This window comes from Xenopus tropicalis, chromosome 1, assembly GCF_000004195.4.
Source record: "Xenopus tropicalis strain Nigerian chromosome 1, UCB_Xtro_10.0, whole genome shotgun sequence".
NCBI classification, from domain to species: domain Eukaryota; kingdom Metazoa; phylum Chordata; class Amphibia; order Anura; family Pipidae; genus Xenopus; species Xenopus tropicalis.
This window is the reverse complement of record NC_030677.2, coordinates 40,279,790-40,304,847: the sequence shown is the minus strand read 5'-3', so window position 1 is coordinate 40,304,847 and position 25,058 is coordinate 40,279,790. Positions and strand designations below refer to the sequence as shown.

General features: G+C 38.6%; 1 protein-coding gene across 1 annotated transcript; it reads left to right on the top strand.

Annotated features, from left to right (window-relative positions):
- Positions 1–2,959: 2,959 nt before the first annotated feature.
- kdr (kinase insert domain receptor) lies at positions 2,960–24,473 on the top strand. Its single transcript, XM_002934669.5, has 30 exons — positions 2,960–3,228; positions 5,070–5,142; positions 6,508–6,707; positions 7,024–7,148; positions 7,561–7,729; positions 8,096–8,235; positions 8,357–8,525; positions 9,920–10,034; positions 10,116–10,276; positions 10,509–10,665; positions 11,694–11,817; positions 13,393–13,501; positions 13,845–14,189; positions 14,304–14,450; positions 14,671–14,802; positions 15,648–15,754; positions 16,137–16,272; positions 16,543–16,647; positions 17,246–17,359; positions 17,575–17,663; positions 18,387–18,543; positions 18,916–19,013; positions 19,115–19,237; positions 19,340–19,451; positions 19,723–19,822; positions 19,924–20,029; positions 20,803–20,948; positions 21,333–21,429; positions 22,149–22,234; positions 22,379–24,473. The coding sequence occupies exons 1-30, from the start codon at positions 3,168–3,170 to the stop codon at positions 22,590–22,592; spliced, it is 4,017 nt and encodes a 1,338-aa protein (XP_002934715.3). The 5' UTR covers positions 2,960–3,167; the 3' UTR covers positions 22,593–24,473.
- The last annotated feature ends 585 nt before the right edge of the window (positions 24,474–25,058 follow it).

The window sequence follows — 25,058 nt, the reverse complement described above, 5'->3', positions numbered from 1 at the left end:
GGCACACACTTTGTGTTTTCCCTGGCATATACTTTGCTTGAGAAGTATCATTTTGTGCTTTTCTTACCTTAAAAAAATATTTAACTTTATTTTTAATGTGATATGGAGATTATGTGGCTTCCTTGTGGACAGAGGCTTTGTTACATGTGATATCACACCCTGAGGAAATTGCATAGTGTTCTAAAAATATAAAAAGCTAAACCGAATTAGAATAAGGCTGGTACTACCAACTAGTGATGAGCAAATCTGTAATGGCAGATGCAAAATGGCAAAAATTCTTAAAACACTTTGAAGTCAATGGGTATTTATTGTCTGCTTTTTTTTTCACACAAAATGCTTTGAAGTCAATGGATGTTTTTTCACAACATATTTTTCAATGAGTCATTTTCCTCTGCATTTTTTTCTCCCCCAGCATTTTTTTCCCCAATGGCAAAACACAAAGTTTTACTGGGAATCCATGCCTGGCAAGAAATTTTACTCATTACTATGACCATCATTATTTACTTTAATATGTGGATTCTGACAACAAAATTAGGGATGTACATTGCTATGAATGCCTCTCCTTTTTGAGATACATTTTTTTGCTTTCAGTTTTTGTTTTTCTGTATTTATTGGCCAAATTAATGAAATCTGATACTTTTAGGAATACTGTAATGCATCTGAAGTATAAATGTTGATGCTAAACATTTATTGCTGGTTTTAAATACCTACTTACTGTTTCAGTGTTGCTGGCAAGCCACAACTTTATGGCTATGTGTGTATAATTTAATTTGCAAATAGAGAATTTAGCATAAATGTTTTTGGGAGCTGTAGTTTAAAAATGTAAAACCCAAATGTTGGCCAAAGATGCCAGCATAATCATAAAGTTCAATTGGAGAGCATTCATGATCTTTCTTTCACCCATTCTACAAGAAACTGCTGGTTGATCAACCTGTGGATTATCTAGGTGTTAGTTCCTAAGTGCAGGGCCATGTTTTTTTTTTGCATTTTGCATCCTTCCCTGCACTATAGGTCTTTGTGCTTCAAAAAGGAGTGCATAGGCCTGTATTGCCCCAGATTGCCAGTACTTAATTTGCCTTTAAAAATAATTTTTACAAAAAATTAGGTGTTAGTACCACACTTTGGCCAAAATATGTAAGCTCACGTGCCACGTCAAGGCCCCTCGTTGTACGTGAGCCCTACACTGCCTATTAACATTGAGTCTGGGATGCAATTAAAATAAAGTCCCCCAGCAAACAATGTGACTGAGTAGTAAGACCTATTGCACCTACCTTTAGGGCTCTGGCACACGGGGGAGATTAGTCGCCCGCGACAAAACTCCCTGTTCGCGGGGGACTAATCTCCCCCGTGTGCCAGAGCCCTTAGCTCAAAGGCTCTAGTGGAAAAGCAGGGAGCTTTTAAGCCCCGGTTCATTAGCATACACATGAAAGTAGTTCATTAGTGTAAAGGTTACATAGCAGCTAGAAGCAATATTTGGCTACAATTTGTACACAAAACACAGAGAGGAATTACCAGCACTCGTTCTAATCCACGATGTCCCTCCTACTAACTTTCAAGTCATTCAGCAGTGCAAGTTAGGGAGTGCTGGTGGCTGAGGTCAAAATGGTACCCTATATTTACCACCCTGCTTTTGTGCCCCTATTGCACTTGCTATCCCCAGGCCAGGATTTGTGGAGAGGCCACAAAAGCCCGGGCCTTGGGTGGCACAAATTTGGGGGTGGCATGCCTCCCCGCCGCACCAAAATTTTGCTCCCATACATAGCAATGGCGACTTCTCCCCACTGCTCCATATGCAAGTGTGGCCTTCCGCGCGTGCAAGAGAACACTTTTGGCCGATCCTTGAACAGGCCTTAAGTAAGAGGTTCCATACAGGCCCGGACTGGCAATCTGTTATACTGGAAAATGCCAGAGGGGCAACAGTAAGATGCAATAGACTCTATTTAGTGGGCTGGTGAGGGCTGTTTGTACCTCTGTGTCCTAGAAATGATGCACATGCGCCAGACATAGGAGCGGTGGATACGACTCACCCTCCTGCGCCACACGCATGTGTATAATAAACAAGTTGTGGCACCCGCTTACTACGCGCATGTGTGCAGTGCCGGGCCTGGGCGGCCGGGTGCCCTAGACAGCCTGGCTGGCCAGCTTGCCCACTGCATGGCCCCTCTCCTCTCCCATCGTGTTACCCTCCTTTGACAGCATGTGTGCATGTGCGCTGGCAGCGAGGGGGGGGGGGAGCGCGGCCGGTGAGTGTGCAAGAAAATACGCAACACCCACGCTGTTAGCAAAAAGAAGCAGCCTGTGTGGGGACAAGGGCACGCAATAGGGGAGAAGCAGAGGCATGTGCCTAGCGCCCCCCAGCATTGCACCCTAGGTACCTGCCTTCTGCCTACCCCTAGCCCCAGCCCTGCATGTGTCACACCTGTAAGCTCTCTCCCGGTGCAGGTAGCCTAATGCTGGCAGGGGCTATTTTTTTTTTTTTTTAATTATTGTTTGCCCTAACCAAAGTGGGCACTAACAAGCCTGTACCTCCTGTGGGGGAAACAATATAGGGGGTGATAAGTTTCCATTTCAAATGTGCAAATGGAACACTGCCCCAGTTTCCTGCTCTATTTCTCACACAGCACAGGTTTGTGGCACTGACCGACACATTCCCACACAACTTACTGTAAACTTTAATACATAAACCCCCAAACTGCTTAATTGTGTGACCTGAGCTGCTGCTTAGGCATAACTAGGCAAGATATGTGACCACTAATAAGGATAATAAGAGATTAGGCAGAACAAGGAGATGCGCGGGTAAAAGCCATCCCGTTTCCCTAGCAGCTACACAGAGCAACAACCCCAGCAAACAACTTGCCAGAAATTCGAGCGGAGGGGCGGGCATTCGGCTGTAGGGGCGTGGCTTGGGAGCCAAGTTGGGAAGCTGCTGCTGCTGTTGCCTGTGGAGCACAGACTGGCTGTGTAGCGCTGGAGATACATCCTCAGAGTGAGCATCTCTGGCAACTTTACCTCAGAGACCTGTCAGTGCTCCCTGCCTGCTTCCCTCCTGCGCACTGCCTTCAGGGCCTAATCACAGTCCATGTCTCTGGGACCACTGGGTTCTGCCCTGGTATCTTACTCTGGCTGTCTACTGGGATATCACTATCAGACCTGGGCTAAAGCTGAAGATGAGTGCAGTGCTGCCAGGTTGCCTACTGCTGCTGCTCTTGGGCTCACTCATGGCTTCAGGTAATGAATGGAACTGAGGGAGGAGGGAGAGACACAAATATTTTGTAGACAGTCAGTTTCATGGCCTGTAAGTGGGCAAAGTAATGTAAGTGCAGCTTGGGACTCAACTGCCTAATGCTGAGAGGGTTTATACAGCACAGTAACAGGGTGGGTCTATGGCTTATACTCTGCTGCTTGGTGCTTCTTAATAGAACTTGTGTGGCTCTTGTCATACTCATCCCACTGATATAAAGCCCAGTATTCCTTCAGGAGACAGTAGGTCAGATGTATGATAAAACCTAATACATGAGCAAAGGTATGTGTATACTTGAGTAGAGATATTTTTCAAGTAGAAGTTGAAATACAAAAAAGTGTCAAAAAAGTGTGTCAAATAATTACATTATTGTACTTCTTTTTCCTTTTCTAGAGAGATTAAACTCAAATATGCCTCCTGTTAATAACCCCTGGCCACCTTATTTCTGTATCAAGAAAAACAGTTAAAATCTGTGCATTTTGATATTGAAACAGAATAAAGAAAACACAAACAGTATTTGGCGTATAGTTTTGTTTTAGTATAGAACAATACATGGATGAGACTGCATGGAACATGTGCATCCTCAGCGGTAGCTTATCTGGGAAGCCATCAGCATATTGCGTAATGGTTTGGGAAAATTTAGGAAAATCTGTTCACGTGGGGGTTTATAAAGGCACAAAGGAAGTGATTGGGAAACCTGATTAGAGTTAACAGCCAGACATGATAGGGCATACTTATCACAAGGTGAGGCTAGCCACAAGTCACCAGATGAAAATGTAGTTATTCTCTATTCACTTGTACGGGATATTTAGGGGATATTTATCTAAGGGGGAACACTTTGATAAAGAACATAGGCAACTGTTGGCTTGACAAAACTAATACTAGAATAGTTGACCAAAGATGGAGTTATTTGATGTCTGTAGACTAGATATATGTATTAAGGTGATATCAGTTGTAATAGGGACAAGTTGTTAAAGGTACAGGGCCCTATTCCTATTAATTCTATTTCTAAATGTCTGGCAGCACCAACCCACTGGTTACCTTTCACAAGCTGCCAGAAAGTTGCCTATTAATCATCATGCCCTTGGTAGCAAGTTTGTGGCGCTTAAGCTTAGACACTAAAAAGACTTCTGGGTGGCAGATTTACTAACATTTTTCTCATTTTTTATTTTAAAAAATGATAATAAATTAATTTCCACAAATGTTGGTTATTTATAAAAAAAATCTGAAATGAAAAAGCATGTGCGGGAAAAGTCACAGAAAAGTTGCAAAAACTGTGACTTTTTCTAATTGCCACAAAAACCAGTGTCAAAAATTCAAAACCCTCTAAAGTTTTGTAGCAAAGAAAGATCTTCCAGGGAAGGGACATCTGCCATTGACCTCTACCTCGACAAGTTTTAGCTGTTGGATCTGGGTTTTTAGCTGTTTTGTTGCATAGTCTGCGACTTTTAGTGCTAAAAAATCTGAATTGGGAAAAAAAAATCTGACTGTTAGTAAATGGCCCCCATAGTAACAAAATATCTCAAGATCTTAGTTTGGTTAGGAGCAAAAGTGTTGATGTTAATAATTGGGTCTCTAAGCTGGTGTTTTGAAGGGGTAAGATCACAGTAAAAAATATATGTTTCTGCATTCTGTACTGTGTCCTATTGTCAGACCTTGAAAAACAGGATCTCCACCCTTCAATTGTTTATTACTTTGTCTTGCCTTTTAACCTGGGACCATCTGCCTTTTCTTCCTGTTATGTCAAACTGCACATCAACACTTATAAAGAACTGCACATTATTTAAATCTATATGTAACATTTTCTAATTTTTTTGGCTCTCCACAGACTTTCCAAGCTTAAGTGCTAAGAAAGACCACCTCGTCATAGCTGCCAATGAAACATTAACTATTGCATGCAGGTACGTTGCATGTATTTTCTTGAAAAAGTAATTCTGGCCTAATTTGTATGTGCATTTAGTAAAACAAGTAAAAACCGTGTGATGCTAATGTCTAAAATAGTATTATTAGAAAAATAAGAATGCTGGAACAAAACTGTCTGAAAAACAATGGGTGTACAAAAATGAATTTGTTTTATTAATTATTACTTGGTTTTCTATCTCCAATTTGGAATTTATTCGGTCTTGTTGCTAGGGTCAGTATCCCAGCAAGTGGGTCAGTTTCAGTGAGGCACACTAAAGCCTTATCCTGTCTGCACACCAGTAAAGAAATTCGGAACTGGCAGGAAACATTCTGTGTGGCCACCAACCCCCCCAATTTCCCCGGCTCTGACACCTATGGACTGGCCAATCAACAATGGGACTTATTTTGAGCCTAGATTATAGAATATGTTTTTCAATTAAAACATTCTATGGTTGTTTGAAAATTATATGGGAAATTAAAGAGCTTCAGAAGAAAAAATATATTATTATTATTATTATTATTATTATTATTATTATTATTATATATTATGAAACTATAAAGAATTAATGAAAAATGCAAATTGTTAAAGAATGATGCATTGCTGGTGCAGTGATTCATTTCCCATATGAACCAATGAGGTTCCGCTCCAGGAAGGAGTCATCGGATTCTGGGATATCCGCACTCGGCTCATTATTGACCTCTGCCCCAGAATATGAAATAGATTGTTCTTTAGTCAACACTAAAGTTGTGTTGGATGAAAAATTGTTGAGACAAAAATTATTTTTGTGTTAAAAATTTGGACATATACAATATTTAATATTTCCTGATGAAAGAAAATATAATTCTAAATAATTTTCCAATCTCCACCACTCCATTTCCCGGAAGATCCACAAGATTCTTTTAATCAGCTGGCTTTTGCTACATTGTTTCAGTAGTCAAACCAGCAGGACAGATACCTGCAAGGGAGACACAAATCCTGCTTTCAATACTAGTTATATTTACAAATAACTTTAAAGCCACTGAATATTTTTAATGAATGTCATTTGGAAACTTGCTTAGAATTACACTGCTATGTCCTGCTGTGACTCCCAGACTGGTTCCTACCTATGGGCACATTAAGTGTGTGTTCCATGCCATGCCCTTTTTGTGCAAGTACAGGTATGCAAGAGTTAACTCCATTCTTCTCCATGGGGGCTGTACCAAGAAGAGCACCCTGCAATGCCATTATCTTTACCAACAACATTACAAAGCAAGCATACCCTTGCAAGAACAAAATGACTATTTGCATTTGTTAACATAAATTATTTTTTACTTGACAAGTTCAAGTTGGAAAAGCTTTAAAGGTAACACATTTGTTCTTGTAGGGGACAGAGACCTGTGAATTGGTCGTGGCCAATAAACCACAGCAACAGTATTAATAATCGCTTATCTGTCAGTGAGTGCAATGAAAGTTCCTACTGTCTGACGCTCACACTTACCAAGGTTGTAGCCAATGACAGCGGGATTTACAAGTGCTACTACGAAGACAGTAATGCTACAGCCAGTGTTCGTGTCTTTATTCGGGGTAAGTGTCTGCTTATTATACTGCATCTTTACTCGATATAAAGCCACATTTTTTGGATACTGTAACAAAACATGCACTGTGTTTATTGCAAAGTTTACCTTTTGGGAACATTTCCCCAACTAGTCCCTATTGCCAACTATTTTCTCAGCAATTGTCTCCTGATAAAACTGGCCACAGTGTGTTTGTGTGAATGAGAAAAGGGCTTAGATTGTAAGCTCCACTGGGGAAGGGAATGATGTAAAATCACTTAATATAATAATAATGCTAATAATTCATGAAAAGTTATGTCTAAGTAAGTATTTTTTTTGTTTTTCAGATGAAAGGTCTCCCTTTGTGCCTTCAATAAGTGAACAACTTCTTGCTGTTTATATCACAGAGAATAAAACAGTGACAGTACCATGCTTGGCCTCTAAACCTGATCTGAATGTCACACTGTGTGCGGTAAGAAAGAGGAAAGCTTGGGGGTTTGGTCTGAAACTGGTTCCAGTCCTGCTTAGGTATTAGGTTAGTGTCAGTCTGTGTTGTAAATAGGCCAAGACTGATAATCAGAATAGGCTCTGGCATTTCAAGTACACAGAGGCCCAAACGGCCCCCACCAGTCCAATAAATAGTGACTTTGTATGGCATCTTACAGCATCCCCTCTGGCATTTGCCATAATCCATGTCTGGTTGTAAATGTATTTGCTGTGTATGTGCAGGTTTAGGATAGTTGCAGGACACTGTGCCATACCTATCATTTGTCTAGCCACTGGCACCCCCCACCAGTGCGACTGTATTGGCCTGCTGTAGATCTGCACTGTAAATCTAAAGTGCTTTGTACATTCTGATTTGTTATGCTGTGATTTTTTTTCAGAAATATCCAGATTCCACATTTCATCCTAATGGTAACAGCATACACTGGGATCACAAAAAGGGATTCACCATTTTAAGTGAATTATTAAAGACTGTGAGCTGGGTCTCCTGTGAAACCAAGCTCAATGGAGAGGTCTATAGATCACCTTCTTATTTTGTATTAGTTGTAGGTAAGAAGATTTTTTATTAACGTATTTGCACTATTACAACAGTGTGCCATACTTTTATGAGTATGAGTTGTACCAGTTTAGTAGTGGGGATTGTCTTAGTTTTGTATAATGTTGTATTTAAAATATGTAATGAAAAGGCTTTTAATGGCATTTGTTTATAGTTCAATGATACAGGGCCTTATTTACGGAGAGATGCGTAGTACACAATTTTGTAATTGCTGCTATGTGCAAGGAATGCTGCAATATGGATGCAGTTCATCTCCCATTTGTAAAGTTGCATGCATTTCATAATGGGCATCAACACGGGCCCTTAATATGCACAACTATAGCTTATTATGTACCTGCAATATTCTCTTTTTGCTTCAGGTTTTAAGATATACAGCCTGTCCATGAATCCCCATCCTCAGGTTCAGCTGGCGGTTGGAGAGAAACTAGCTTTAACGTGCACTGCTCATACTCCCCTAAATGTGAGGGTTGACTTTAAATGGGACTATCCTGCAATAATGGTAAGTGCAATGTTCCTGAAAATGCCATCTTCTTACTTATTTCTCACTCAATTTTTGCATGAGGTTTTACATTTTGACTTTAATGAAATAATATTAAGTCAAACTTAAACTCTTATTCTAGGAGAAAAGTGCAGAGACCAAAGGGCTCAAAAAAGAACTTCATGGGGGACTGGAACTTTCAGGGATCTTTATTATCGACTCTGTTACATTGAAAGACAGAGGCAACTACAGCTGCACAGCATACACTGGCCTCATGTCAAAGACCAGCAGTACAACTGTGATTGTACATGGTAAGGTTTTTCCAATAGTCTTCATATTATATTTGGCATTCCTCTTGCAGTCTCTTGGACGCACTTATTATAGCCAGTTGGGGCTGGCCACATATTTCCTGAAGCCCCAGTGAATGCCCTGCAGCTCTGTGTGTCAGATACAGAGCAATATGACTACACATGTACATAGCTAAATTGCACAGGTTTGAGGCCACGCACATAGAGAATTTATAATATTGTTAAATTTGTTAAGTAGGGCATGGTATAGCAAATGATTAGCTGTGTGATATCAGCTTATATCACAGGGGGGCGTAGAATTACAATTTGAAACGGGCCCCAGTGGTCCAGTTGTGTGATGGACTTGATGTACTACATTGACTTTAATTAGAAAGGAAAAGAGGAGTGTTTATATAGCTCTTCTTCTGTGGCATTTGTGGGTTTTCATGCTTTAAAGAAATCAAGGTAGACAGCAAAGGTGCACTATGCATATTGGGATACCAGGACATAACCATTATGGAATAAACTGAATAAAAATGTTTATCGCATTACAATTTAATATGAAATATGAATGAAACATTTGTGCAGATCTTATAATATTAGTGTCTAGGTTTGTAGGTCATAGATGGGCCGGGCTGCATAAAAAGGCATACAGTATATCTCAAGCCAGTATTATAAATATCAAAATAGAAATGGGTTTTCATGCTTTAAAGAAATCAAGGTAGACAGCAAAGGTGCACTATGCATATTGGGATACCAGGACATAACCATTATGGAATAAACTGAATAAAAATGTTTATCGCATTACAATTTAATATGAAATATGAATGAAACATTTGTGCAGATCTTATAATATTAGTGTCTAGGTTTGTAGGTCATAGATGGGCCGGGCTGCATAAAAAGGCATACAGTATATCTCAAGCCAGTATTATAAATATCAAAATAGAAATGTATGCCCTACTGACATTTAGGGACAATAGACTCTACAGGGAAGGCTACAGTCTTTTGATGTGGAGGAAGTTGATGGACCTATATTCGGTATATCAAAAGCATCATCAGGGTTCAGTAAGGACTAATTAACAATAAAAGGAATTTTAGGCACATTGGCTATAATATGAAATTGCTAGCAGGAAATTCAAGTGTAGCAAGCTATTCTGGGAAGGTTATGCTTGAAACAGTCTTCCAACTAAAATGAAGGAATCTAAATATGAATTGGGAATCACTGGTGTATTGTGAGTTTTATGGATATAGAAAAAATATTAAAACTGTTAGGGCCAACTGGTCTATATGTTCATTCATTTACTATCTTACTTATTCTGAATGATCAAAATCATATAGGACGAGAATGCTCCAAACTGATGTTTGCAGAGATAAATTCCAAAAGGTTCTGCTAAAAAAAAGATAACTTGTATTTACAGAGAAGCCCTTCATAACCCTTGATGAAAGCATGGACTCTGTCGTTGTAACCAAGGTTGGGCAGAAGGTGAGAATCCCTGTGAAGTACACAGCATATCCTATGCCTGATATAAAATGGTGAGACTATTACATTATTTCCTGTCATTGGCTTAATGATTTATTGAATGTCACACTGAAACCCTTGTGTGCCTTTTTTAGGTTAAAAAATGGGAAACCGCTGCACCATCCTATGGTAAGAATGGTAAACAACTTATTAATCAATGCTGCCTCTGAAAAGGATGCTGGGAATTACACTGTTGTTCTTAGCAATGTGCAGACTAAGCAGCAGGAAAGCCATACTTTCCATCTGGTTGTACAAGGTGAGTCTGATTCTGTTAGCTACTGCTCTAACAGGAAGGTGCAGGCTTTACAATATATGAAGAGTGCATATTAAGGGGGTGCATATATTTTAGGGTTTGTTAGGTTGTGGACATTTATACATGTAAAGAAATGAACTTGAAGGGAAAGTTTCTACTTGCTCTTTAACATAAAAGAGGATTTCCTTAAATTCTAATTAACCTTTGAATACTGACATTGGATTTTGTTTTGCAGTGCCTCCAAAGATATGCGAGAAGGCTGTGCCTGCCCCACTGGATTCTTACAAATATGGCAATCTGTATATTTTAACTTGCACAGCATCTGGAATTCCTACCCCAGTCAGTATAAAGTGGGAGTGGCAGCTGGAAGAAGAGTGTTCTTTTTCCTCATAGTAAGTGGGTTATATTCTCATTTTACCTCAACTGGCCAAAATTAAAGGGACATTATAACCTTTCTATAATTTTCTTCAGTTTAGGACCCAATCTATGGCCAACATATGCTTCATACATATTTGGGCAGTCACTGACCAGACATTTGTTGGGCACGGTGTCAACTGAGCAGCAGAAAGCTGCCATCAGAATCCCACATTTTGCCTATAATGGGCTTTTTAGTTGGTAATGCACGGGAAATGCCTAACCTGGTCACTGCATGGGCATCAATGAATTTTGAGTTTTCCATTCACACACCACTTCAGTTGTTGTGCAGACATAGTCAAGTTTTTGGTGCTGTGTTTTATTTTATCTGTGTGAAAGGCCATCTGAGAGGAAGTGTACTGATTGATGTGTGTAATGATAGGGATCCCTCACGGGGGCCTACACAACTTCCCTTATCAGGCCTTTGCACAAATCCAGACTTCCTGTCACAGGGGCCAGAATATTCCGCTTTCCTGTTGTTGTTTTTTTGGATGACTTCCTCTAACTTCTTCCTCTAGAGTACTTCCTAGCATCTCAAAGAAACCTCCATAAAGATCACATAGATTCCTGCCAGTATCTGATTTTTTTGTTTCACATGAAAAAAAAATTATGAATGAACATTGTTATTAAATGGAAGTCTTGCCACCCCTCCACACACACTGCCATATTGGAAACTACTTAAAATGCCATCAAGGTTAATCACTCAAACACCCTCTTTGTTTATGAAGCCTCACAGAGCAATACAAGGACTGTAGTCAATAAAAAGATATTCCTGTGGCCCTCAAGATTTCAACTGTACAACTAAAGGCTGTGGGGTTGCACTGGGAGTTGTATTTTCATTAATAGCTAGAGGGATGCAGGTTGCACTATAGATAATGGGCACCACCCACACAGGTTATTTAGCCAGAGCCCACAAGACTATCTTGTGAATTCACTTGGATATGTATTTAACAAAACTTGGAAAAGGCTTTGATATTAATGGGCTCTGATATTTGCTGTTTTTTAGCCAGTATGATATTGGGAAAAACCCCTACACATGTGCAAGCTGGAGGGATATTTTTGACAAAAATGGTGGAAATGTGATTGAAACCAATGAAACTCGCACAGATGTCATAGAAGGCAAAGTGAAGGTGAGAATTTGCATTTATCGCTCTTTTTGGATCCACAGTAAGCTCAGAATTCCCCATTATTCTATCTGGTGTTGATAACCTACTTACTCAGCTACTGAAGGCTTTCAGGGTCTGGCAGTTGTAGTTTAGCACCACAATAGGGCCGATTCACTAAAGTGCGTTAAAACGTGCGTTATTTATAGCATGCGTTAAAATTTTTATCGCGTCTAATCTTTCATGTCTTAACGCATGATTCACTAAAAGCATACTTGCGTTAATTTACCCGCGATACTGCTTGCATTATTTTATTTGAGAAGACTATTTTCGTGTGGTATGTGACGGAATGATCACTAAGCAACGCACCGTGTATAAATAGTTGCCGCGCGTGAAAAAACGCACGCCATATTAGCCATACATGCCAATACTTACGGAAAATTACTGTACTGAAAATGACCTTTTCCCTGCAAACAGGAGGCTGCATCACTCTAGGGCCAACACAGACTTGAATAAATCCCACTGCAAAGTCCATATTTTATTGCCAAAAGTTCATTAACTGTACTTTTCTATAATTACCGTCTGCCTCAAGTAGGTGTTAGTTTTCGCATAGACTAATGCGATATTTAGTGCGTCTAAGGGGCTGATTTACTAACCCACGAATCCGACCCGAATTGGAAAAGTTCCGACTTGAAAACGAACATTTTGCGACTTTTTCGTATGTTTTGCGATTTTTTCGGATTCTGTACGAATTTTTCGTTACCAATACGATTTTTGCGTAAAAACGCGAGTTTTTCGTATCCATTACGAAAGTTGCGTAAAAAGTTCCGCATTTTGCGTAGCGTTAAAACTTACGCGAAAAATGCGCAACTTTTCGCGTAAGTTTTAACGCTACGCAAAATGCGCAACTTTTTACGCAACTTTCGTAATGGATAGGAAAACTCGCGTTTTTACGCAAAAATCGTATTGGATCCGAAAAATTCGTAAAACATACGCAAAACATACGAAAAAATCGCAAAGTACCGATCATTACGAAAAAAACGCAATCGGACTCCATTCGACCCGTTCGTGGGTAAGTAAATCAGCCCCTTAGTGTTTGTGAATCATGCGTTAGTGTTATTTCGGCGCGCAAATTAACGCATGCGGTAGCGCGAAATTGACCACATGCGATGTGCGACTTAACACACGTGGTAATACTATAGTGAATCACGCGTTAATTTTCGCGTCTATTTTAACGCAAAAAAGCGTGCGATAAAAATTAACACACTTTAGTGAATCAGCCCTAATGAATGCTGTGTTCACACAATCAAGTACTGTTTGAAGTAGATTTTATATATATATATATATATATATATATATATATATATATATATATATATATAGTGGGACTATAATATTCCTTGTATGAGCTTGGTCACTCACCACAGACATCAGTAGCATCTACTTATGGCAACTTGGAGTGCTATGTTAGCGGCCTGTTTAGAGGATTGCCTAGCTAACCTCTAGTGACTTGATAGGTAGGTTGAACCTGTTTGTATGTCTTTTAAGAGGTTTGAATAATAATAGTGGATGCTTTATGGGATGATTCTTTTGTTTTATCAGACTGTGAGTAAACTGGTCATTCACTCAGCCAGAGTATCTTCTCTGTACCGATGCTCAGCCACAAACCAAGCAGGAGAGGATGAGCATGTGATCTCTTTCCATGTTACCAGTAAGTTTGGGTATAATGGGCAGAGTAAATCTTGCAGTGGATAAAGATAGCATGTGACTTTCATTGTAGATAAACTACATCATCTTTGACTTTTGTTGCATAAATGTTCCGTGGTGGCCTACAAAGATCTTTAATAGAAATGTAGCAAACCCTTCTAAAATCTCAGCATCCTAAGCCAACCACAAGGTACCTGCATGTGCTAAGGTTGTCTATTACAAAGACTTGCAGCTTTGACACTACTGCTTTCTATATCTAGGCTTACCTGATATTTGTTCTTAGGTTTTAAACTGCAGTATAAGTAAGCAAATCTATATAACAAAAAATAATTGACTTATTTTTTTAGGAGGCCTAGAAATTGACATGCAGCCGAACAGCAAGCTCACTGAGCGGGACAACATAACATTAATATGCACAGCTGACAAGTTTACTTATGGGAATGTCATGTGGTTCAAGCTTAGTCCCAGCACAGTGGAAAAGCATCATATGGGATGGCCAATACCAGTGTGCAAAAACCTTGTTGGCCTGGTTAGAATGCATGCCACAACTACAAATACCAATGGAGACAACGTGACCTCGGCCCTGGTCCTGCATAACATATCAATGCGTGAACAAGGAAACTATGTTTGTGTTGCACAAGACAAAAAGACCCAGAAAAAATATTGTTTGATCAGACACATAAGAATACAAGGTATGGGACATTAAAAAAGAGCCTGTCATAAAAACTGAACAATGAATAAACATTTCTACTGTTTCGTTAATGAAACAACAACTAATATGTTTCTCCTGTATTATCTATACACAGCACAAAAAGTTCCCTTTATCTACCAGGACCTGAAAAACCAAACTAGAAATGTCAGTGAAACGGTGGTAGTGAAATGTCAGGCCTCTGGAACGCCTGATCCGCAAATCATTTGGTTTAAGGATGATGACAGCCTTGTAGAAGACTCAGGTGATAGTCTAATAATAAATACAATGTGTTAAAATGTATAATTTGGACTTGAACTGACTGCATAACTATACTGAGTTTCTCCTGGTCATAGATTTTATATACTCTGCCATAAAGTTGATTAGAAATCCTTAGTTTTGATGTATTATCTTTGTAAATGACCAGCTTTCTTGTGCAAAGTGAGGTTGTGCCATACAGTTAATCACATTTTTATTAATTTTAGGCATTATTTTAAAAGACCATAATAGGACTTTGACTATCCAGAGAGTTCGGAAGGAAGACGAAGGAATCTATTCTTGCAGGGCTTGTAATGACTTGGGATGTACAAAGTCAGAAATGTACTTCACAGTAAATGGTAAGTGTAGATTGCCACATATCCCCATTGTCTATTTATGATTTTTTGGAGATTTTAAACTAATTCAGGTTTACAGTTATTTGCAGCTGCACTCTAAATGAGTTTGTAAAAGTTTAAGGACTTGTAAACATTTGTATGGGACCTCACTATAGTGGTTCAAACCCCCTCTCCATCATGCTGTTCTACACTTGTGGGCAAAAATCCCTTAGTGCCGTCGACCTAAGTTGCTCAGTAGTACATCCATTAGAACCTGTTTAGCAGGGTGTAGTGCAAATACCGCCTGATACCTGTTGTATGAGTATACCTGCCATAAGTTAAGAATAACTATCACAGTCCATTTACAGAAGTCATTCTAGAATGATTTAATATTATTTCTACGCTCATGAAAACATGTAAAATATACCTGTGTCATTTATAGAAGTATAAATACCAAAACCTTATCATTCATTTTCCTATGCTTTCATAAAGGGAAAGTAAAGGCTTTCCACAAAGTTTAGGGATGGTGTAATAATGCTTTAGAGAGAATCTCTGCTAGGCATCATGTGTACGATGGTTCTTGCTGCTGAGAGGACAGAAACTGGCCAGCAGCTGGGTTGATTTTAACATTAATTCAGATACTGCTGTCAGATGTGGCAGGAGCTCCTACACAGTACAGAAAAATATTAGCTACTACAGTGTCTAAATGTCTTATTCTTAAGGATTCTTACAGAACATCTAAACGTTGTGGGAAGCCTTTATCTTCCCTTTAAGGGCTTCGGTAATTAAACATGTTTGGAGAAAGTACAGTTCCCATAACACAGTGAGCTGTGACACGAGCAGTCAAACGTTCAATTGTCTCTCCATAGGCACAGACGAGAAAACAAATCTGGAGCTCATTATTCTGGTTGGCACCGGAATCATTGCCATGTTTTTTTGGGTGCTTCTCGTAATCATCCTCCGGACCGTAAAGAGGGTAATGAAACTGTTTTCCTACTGTGCCATTTGTATTTGCCCGGCATGACAAATGAAATCTGACTGAGGGGCTATTGTGTTTCTCATTCTCATTGTCCTCAAATCAACAGACACTTTTTTTCCTTTGCATAGCAGAAAACCTCTGCATGGTTTGCTAAGTATGAAGTCATTTCAGTTTAATTGTGATTGCCCTTGGAGAGATTCTTGAGGATTCTTTGCATGAATTAGTCAAATACATTAATTATGAACCACTGGGCATTGCTTTAGATGCATGGGTGACTGTATGTTTAAGTGATAACAGTTCCGAAGGTCTCCAGTTAGTCACTCTGTCCTGTTGTACAATGTTATGTCCAACTCATGTGTCCGAAATTACTCTTTTTCAGCCCAATGGAGGGGAGCTTAAGGCTGGCTATTTGTCAATCATTATGGACCCTGGTGAAGTTCCTATAGAGGAACAGTGTGAGCGGCTTTCTTATGATGCCAGCAAGTGGGAGTTCCCGAGAGATCGTCTCAAATTAGGTGCATTTTTGAGTTGCATTAATATTTATGTCAATTATGCAATTTTGTGTTGAAATGATGTAAAGTAAATGTTATGTTAAATAGTTTTTTATTATTTATAATATTCTTCACAGATACATCTTACTGAATCATGTTCTGTTTGTATACACACACTCTTTACATACAGTTTTTTGGCTTATTTCAGAATAGAATTGTATTTTTTAAACTCTGTTTCTGTTTTAAATCTCCAAAAAAATAAAATTGTGTTAAATGTGATATTTTCTGTTCTAGGGAAGCCACTTGGTCGTGGGGCTTTTGGACAAGTCTTGGAAGCTGATGCCTTTGGAATAGACAAAAGTGGTAGCTGCAAAACTGTAGCAGTAAAAATGCTAAAAGGTGAATATGTTTAGAATATTTATCTGTCTTACTGGAACTGAGTAGAAAAGAAAAGGAAACAAGTAATAGTACTTCAATTGAATCAGCTAAGTGTATTTTTATGTAAGTTAAAATCTACGCAGCACAGTTCAAGGCTGTGTTAAAATTGTGTCATGTTTCTTTAAGTTAGGAGATATTACAGGGTAACTAAAACCTGATTGAAGCTGGATTCTATTAATCACTGCCCTGTCAATCAGCTATTCGTCTTGTGTGATAGAGCCCACCTGTGCACCAAGACTCCACAGGGTACTATCTTATGTGGGATGGGATACAGCAGTTTTATTCCATAATAGGGTGACCAGATTATTATTATTAACATTTATTTATAAAGCGCCAACATATTCCGCAGCATTGTACAATAAGTGGGTTTCATACATTGGACATACAGAGTAACATATAAAGCAACCAATAACCGATACAAGAGGTGAAGAGAGCCCTGCCAAAAAGAGCTTACAATCCAGATCAGTTGAAAAGTCAGGGACACCTCTGGAAAACCCTATTCCATAAGTGTAAAAAAACAAATACTCATTCTAATTTTTGTATGTGACATTGCTTACAGAAGGGGCTACCACCAGTGAACACAGTGCATTAATGTCAGAGCTGAAGATTCTGAGCCATATTGGTCACCATCTAAATGTTGTCAACCTTCTTGGAGCCTGCACTAAACCTGGAGGTAAGGAATTTTTTAGCAGCTGAGTAGAACTTTAGCAGCGGCCAACTCTTACCATGTAAAGAGCCAGTTACGTCAAAAGTATTATGACTGCCATAGGCAGGCAGTGGGCCTTAAAATTACCTTTTGGGCCTCGAGTTGGACAACCCTGTATTTAAGTTTGTAGTTATCTGTATGTACAAACCATTTATTCAAAACATTGCTTTTCTCTCTTTTAGGTCCCTTAATGGTGATTGTGGAATACTGTAAAAATGGCAATCTGTCTGCATATTTAAGAAGCAAAAGAAGTGAATTTGTATTATACAAGGTACATTACTTAATTTCTATCAACAATTCCTGGGAAGTGGTGTCTGCTAACTGCAGACCTATAACTCCACTCAAATTAGCATTATGGTGTGCATTCCTCCTATGGAGGAAGCAGATAATCCACTACATTCACCTGCCCTTATGCTGTATAGTGTTGTTGATACAGAGGATTATCTTATACAAGAGGATTTGCAGATTTCAAACTGATACTGATAGGAAGTCTCCAAGCTTGACCACCCTTCTAGTCAGCCTGTATAGCAAATCCTCATCAGCTATGTCAAGTATCACATTTCTTGTACACTCACAATATTTCAGTCTGTTTTATGTAGATTTATTATAAGGATGAGAGGGAACCTAAGCACATAATGGCACAAGATACTGTAGGTTTCATTATATTGTTCCCACACTGTTTAAAGGAGAAGGAAAGGCTAAGTCACTTGGGGGTGCCAAAATGTTAGGCACCCCCAAGTGACTTAAATCGCTTACCTTTTATCCCGGGCTGCTTCCCCTGTTAGAAGAAAACCGCACCAGCCCGGGGTAGCTGCAGCAAGCATTTCCTTCTTCCACGTTTCTTCTGCGGCGAATTCCAGCACATTAGAGTGAAAAGCCGACATTGTTGTTAAAGTTCAGCTGTTCACTCTAATGCTCATGCGCAGTGCGCCAACAAGGAAGTAGGAAGTGCTCACATTCTAAATATTAACCAATAGCATTGAATTTATTTCAGACAAAAACACCCCGCTACAGGAAGCAGCACTACGTTGAAGTTTCAAGAGACCTTAAGCGGCGCTTAGATAGTATTGCAAGTAGCCAAAGCTCAGCCAGCTCTGGGTTTGCAGAAGAGAAATCTCTCAGTGATGTTGAGGAAGAAGATGCAGGGGAAGGTTTGTATTTATAGTCCTTAGCATGTATATATATATATATATATATATATATATATATATATATAATTGAGCATCATATATCATTATCACATAAGGGCCTTATAAAACCCTACCATAAATGAAGTGATAGAGTACAGAAAGGGCTAAACAAATAATGAAATTACATTTAACAAATCGCTTTAAAACCAAAACCATTAAAAATATTTCATTACTGTTTATTAGAAAGTTGCATAGAATGACATTTTCTTTCATTTCAAATTTTGGATATAACACTGTTTTATATCAAGTTACTGAAAACATATTAGTTGAATGGTTCTATACAAATATAATGTTTAAGCTTGAGGTCCTTAGCTGCTCTTTCTTCTTGCATAGTTTCTGAAGACACATGCAAGAGTTCTTTGTGTATGGAAGATCTGATATCTTACAGCTTTCAGGTGGCCAAAGGCATGGAATATATGGCATCACGTAAGGTACAGAACATCATGAAGCTTATATATTTCAACAGCACCTTACCTATGTATTTCTCTTGTCTAAAAAAAATCATATTGGGTATTGTGTTTCTTGTTCACAGTGCATCCATCGGGACTTAGCAGCGCGCAATATACTCCTGGCAGAAAACAACGTGGTAAAAATCTGTGACTTTGGTCTGGCACGGGATATCTACAAAGACCCTGATTATGTGAGGAAAGGAGATGTAAGTGACTACAATTTATTTGTGCTATAAGAGGAACACATTTTTATTTGGTTAGGGACATTTCTTTCATTGCTTTTCTTCTCTTTCTTTTTCCATGGGTAGGCTCGTCTCCCTTTGAAGTGGATGGCACCAGAAACCATCTTTGACAGAGTATACACTACACAGAGTGATGTCTGGTCGTTCGGAGTACTTCTTTGGGAAATTTTTTCCTTAGGTGAGTCATGTCCTTAAATGGGTTGGAATATTTCATGATTAGCAGTCATGCAGGAATTCCTGTCTTGATCTGAGCTCTAAATAAAGACCACTGTCTTATGGTGATAGGAAATTGTATCTGCAGAAGTATATTTATATTTATATATTTTCCCCTTAAAGAGGCATCTGCAATTTTACCACAATCTGTGTGAGAAATTAAAGGACCAGGCTTATTTAGAGCACCAAACTTTTCAACATAGAGATTTATATCTCTTTCTATCATATTTTTGTAGGAGCCTCACCCTATCCTGGAGTTCAAATTGATGAAGACTTCTGCAGGCGGTTAAAAGAGGGGACAAGAATGAGGGCGCCAGAATATGCAACAGTGGAAATGTAAGCAAGGGGACCGACTGCCTCATCTATTTTATTTGTTTTTAAATTTTTTGTATCACTAGATACCAGATATTCACTTTCCTTTCTTCTCCTGGCGCTAGATATCAGACAATGTTGGATTGCTGGCATGGGGATCCACAACAAAGGCCTGTTTTTTCAGAGCTAGTAGAGCATTTAGGAAATCTGTTGCAAGCCAGTGTGCAACAGGTAAGTCAATACATGGCATACAGTACACCTGTTTATGGCATTTGAAAACATATTAAACTTTGTCCAGAAAGTATATCTTAACCTGTAGTTAATGGACTCATTTGAACAGTGAAGAAATGATTTTGGGCAATTGCAAAACCATTACCTTTTGATAAGCAAACACATGCTGTCTGCTTCCTTCAGAGTGACTCAGTACTTCCCATTGATGTTAGTGGCAATTGACTAGCAATGGATAGGGATCGGCTTGATCACTGTTACAAAAAGCATTGAACAAAATGCCCAGGGTTTTCTAACCTTTTATATGTAAAAGTGTAGGGGCACTCTATGTGGGTAGGGGTTGTCTTTATCACCTCTTCAGTAAACCAAATGCCCAGGGTTCTCTAGCATTCATAAGGAAGGGTATAAAAGATTTTAAAAGGGTGTAATTTCAAAAAAGCCCACTTATCGGGATTCAGACATGTGCCATGCATAATACCTTTACGTACCAAATAAATGTTCCCAAGCCCCAGGCAGTCAAGTTAATCTTAGGTGTATGTTGTTTGGTTCTTTACAAATTTGGGGAGTGCCTTGTATGTTTAAGGGGAACAATAATGGGTAATGTGTTACTATTGCAATACATATATTGTGACTTTCTTAGAAGCGTTATCTTACGCAGCATAAACCCGATAGTACCTGAGAGTGTGGAATAGTTTATGTTACAATTGAAAGCATAGTTGTTGTACTGTATATTTTAACAACATTCTGTTATTAATATGGAATCCTTTATTTTCAAGGATGGAAAAGACTATATTCCACTTACAGTATCTTTAAACATTGAAGATGATTCTGGCCTCTCTGTGCCAACTTCACCTGTTTCCTGTATGGAGGAAGAGGAAGTTTGTGATGCAAAATTCCATTATGATAACACAGCTGGATTAAGGTACTATCCTATATATAGAATACACATCATACATCACACAACATCCCAGTTAACAGCTGGTTTGACATTTTTTCATGTGTACATGAAAACAGTGGATTGAGGTTAATTTTTGTATACACAATAATACCGTCTTGTATTTTCTACTGCGGTCTTGCTCTTATGCATAATCTTTGAATTTTTGCTTGCATTGTCCAAACTCAAAAATGTGGGATTTATAGCAAGTCATGCAACTCATTCTGAAATAACTCATATATACAATATACCTAAGGTGTGGCCTTGGATTATTTAGAGTGGAAATCTGTCCTAGTTATTTGAGAACAGTGAGATTATGACATTACTGCCTTCACCTTTTATCATTTTTAACAGTATAATATTTTACTCCAGGTTCCTTCACAGCAGCAGCAAGAGACAGAGCCGTCCTGTTAGTGTCAAGACATTTGAGGACATTCCTGTAGAGCCTGCAGTGAAAGCCATTCAAGATGTAAGCCTGTCTCTCCCATTAGCTTAACACTCCTACACATCTGCACCTTTTGCTTTCCCACAATACATCATGCTCCCAAGGCCAGAAGCGGAACAGCAACAGAAGTAAACAGAGATCATGCATGAACAACTTTGTGATTATGCTCTGTCAATCAGCGATCAATGATGCAATTATGTCTGTTCAGTTACAGTTCAGTCCATCTCACAGAGGTTGCAACACACATAATAGGGCATATGTACATTCACATTCACTCAGAATCCCAGCATCATTGTGGTCGCCCAGGGGTCAATGCAGTTGGCACAATTACTTTTGGCCAGTTGCATCCCAACTGCATTTTGTCACAAATCAGATGCAAAAATTCATCTGGCATCATTTCCAGTGTTCGGCATGAGAGTGACACCTGTGCCTTATATTAAGGCACAGGTGTGCTGCTCCTATTGACACTGGGTACAAAGCCGGTGGTAGTTCCTATGCTCACCTGTGTCAATAGGTGCAAAATCGCTCAATTTGGAACAGAAGGCAGAAACGACTGAACAGTGCTGAGCACAATTATACAGAAGGCAAGAAACACATTTTGAAGCAAGTACCTATAATTAAAGTAGTTTTATGCACAACTGACTAGGGGGAAGGTGTGGGGGCCACAACTGCACATGCCAAATCCTGCCAGTGGTTGCAAGCTAAGGATGGCAATTACGATAAATCTGTATTTCTTGTTTTAGGAGAGCCAGACAGACAGTGGAATGGTTCTTGCATCAGAAGAGCTGAAAACACTGCAAAACAGAACTGACCAAACACAGTTTTTTAGGTATGTAATATCAAATACTGATATATATATGTATTTATACATAAATATAATAAATAATGTACCATCTATTGTAAAATTATAAGCCAGGGAGGAGATCAATGACAAGGTGACTTTAGTATAATTTCTCGCAATTATATTTTTTAGCATTTTGAAGCAGAGTAAAAGCAAGGAATCCGTAACATCAGAGTCTTCGAACCAAACTAGTGATTGCCAGTCGGGGTACCATTCTGATGACACGGAGGCAGCTACAGATTCTAATGAAAAGACACAACTACTCCAGAGAAATTCTTCATCAGACACTTGCCATACGGACATCATTCGACATGAAACGGTTCTCCAGTTAAGCACAGATGTTTAAACATGGAGGCAGGCTGGTGCCTTTCAATTTAAGAAGCTTTCCTAGGAGCTACAAACAAACTAGTCTTCCTGTGCACTACTCTTAATATTGTATTTCTTCAACTCCTTCCAGCAAGAGGCCAGAAGATATTAAGGACAAATGTATGCTTCTTTGGATCTACCCAGCAATAAGGAATAGATTCCAAATGACAATGCCTTAAACAAAGAATATATTTTTATATAATTTTGAGGGCAGAGTATGGATCTTCTGAAGCCATGATTCTTGTATGGACACCAAATGTCTGCTATTGCATTATGGGAGACTGAAAGAGTAACTGATAAAAATATTAAGACTCCTGATTCCCCTTCAGTACAGTGTTTAATGCAAGTCATGCCCTTGAACTAATCTTGGAAATATCAAATCTTGAGCTGTGAAAAACTGAGTTGCTGCTGCACTATTTCTACTACAGTTCTGTCTTGAAGACAAGAAAATCAAAGTCAATAATGTTATATGGTGTTATCATGGCTTCATATTAGGTCATGTTTTGTAAGAGAGACTTACAGTGTATTGACTACCAGTCATTTTAGAATACCAGTTATGGATTGGTATAGTTCCTGGATACTGGAGAGTGATGATAACAAGTGTAACTTGTGTGCTACATACAAACACATGAGCAATAGCAATTTTTTACCATTTGCCTTAATTATTTGACTCCTTTCTTTTACACAACTTGTATCATAGAATAATGAAATATTGTCCCTAGGCTGAAATGAAACAGATGAACAGTGGTTAATTTGTTGTTAAAATGTAGCATATATACTCCATCATTTTATATGATGATCTGGTGTTTTGGGGAATATTTATTATAATGTAGAATAGATGATAAACCTGCCATTATATCAAAGCTATATCAACAGTCATTATATCAAAGCTGTAAAATGAATATGTTATTTAATTACAGGACATTATAACAGTATTAACATTATTTTGTTTCACTTTTCTAGAAAGCATAGGGTTACCAGGTAGTTCCTACATCATTATGTATCAAGGCTAGCAAAACAATCCAGTGACAGAAATGCCTTACATTCTGAGGCTGATTTAGTTTTAATACATTCATTCAGCAGAGATGAAAGGAGACACAAACACCATTTTACATATTTATAGTCCATTGTAGTGAAAAGAAATGTAATATATAGTTATTTATATTAGTAAAAGGTTTTATATGTGTATATATAATGAACAGTTTTATAAACTTCTAATTTTATATTTTTTGTATAAAGTTTTCTAACTGAACCAATTAGCTGCCATATAGAATTTTATTTTAATTCATGAAAGTTTCGGTATGATGATGAAAAGATTTTTCAAACCTCGCTGTGTCTTAGATAAGCTATGCCTTATAAGATGTAATTTAGATGGGAGAGCCAGTCCCCAGCAGTTACTGAGCATCCCTCCCCCAGCCTGTTTGCCATGGTATTAGTTGAGGAACGCATGTTGGACATTTCTAATTTAAAAAGCACTCACTAAATGTCTTTTCTTGTTTTAAGAGATAATGACAATATTTTAAAATGACTGCACTTCCATTGAAAGGACCTGATACTATTAGTGATGGCAAATTTCAAAATTGCTCTCTTTTCCAGGGCTAGGGCAGCCTGAACTTCCAAGCCCAACAAGCTGAAGCTGTACTGCTGTGCCCTGCCATAGAGGAGAGCTGTTAGGTGCCCACTTCTAGTGCTCTTTAGTGGCTGCAGCCTATCAGTTAAGGAGGTCAGGACATTAGGTCCAGAGAATGGCACAGCAGAAATTTCATAAGAGTGTCAGTATCCCTTTAAATGTGTAAACTTGTTCTTGTATAATAGAAAGAATTTAAATCAAATATTAAACTGAGTATTTTTACAAGAAAAACAGTGTCTGGTTTTTAAGTCTTTGAGTTTTTTTTCCCTGGCAAGTATGACAGTCGTAGGCGCTGTCACTTGATACATAGGAGTAGAGTTGGGGCACAGTTGTAGTTGAGGTCGAAACTGAGGGTAACAGCATTTAGAGTAGAATGATATAATGAGTGCTCTGTAATGAGACTGCCCTTCCAGGTATTGCTGCCTGGGTCTCAATCTTAACCTTAAAATCGTGACTTTTTTCAAATCAACACAGAAGTTGCACATTCGGATTCAGTTCAGCATTTGGCTGAATCTCTCACAAAGGATTCAGGGATCCTAAAATGTTGCATTTGGTGCATCCCTACAGGATCCCTCTATATTACTGCACCCAAAACTGCTGCCTGGCCTGCTATTTTTCATCTTTATGAGACATTTTTTTAAACTCTGTTACCATTGGCATTCTGGTAGACTGTATAGAATGTAAAAATACTGGTTTATTAAAGAGACAGTAAAACCCCATTTTTCAACATAAGTGCAGTGAATAGGGCTTGGGCTGAGCATACTTTTTGCCTAATGTTTTAATACTAAAAATCAGTTTTTTGTTATATCTTAAGCT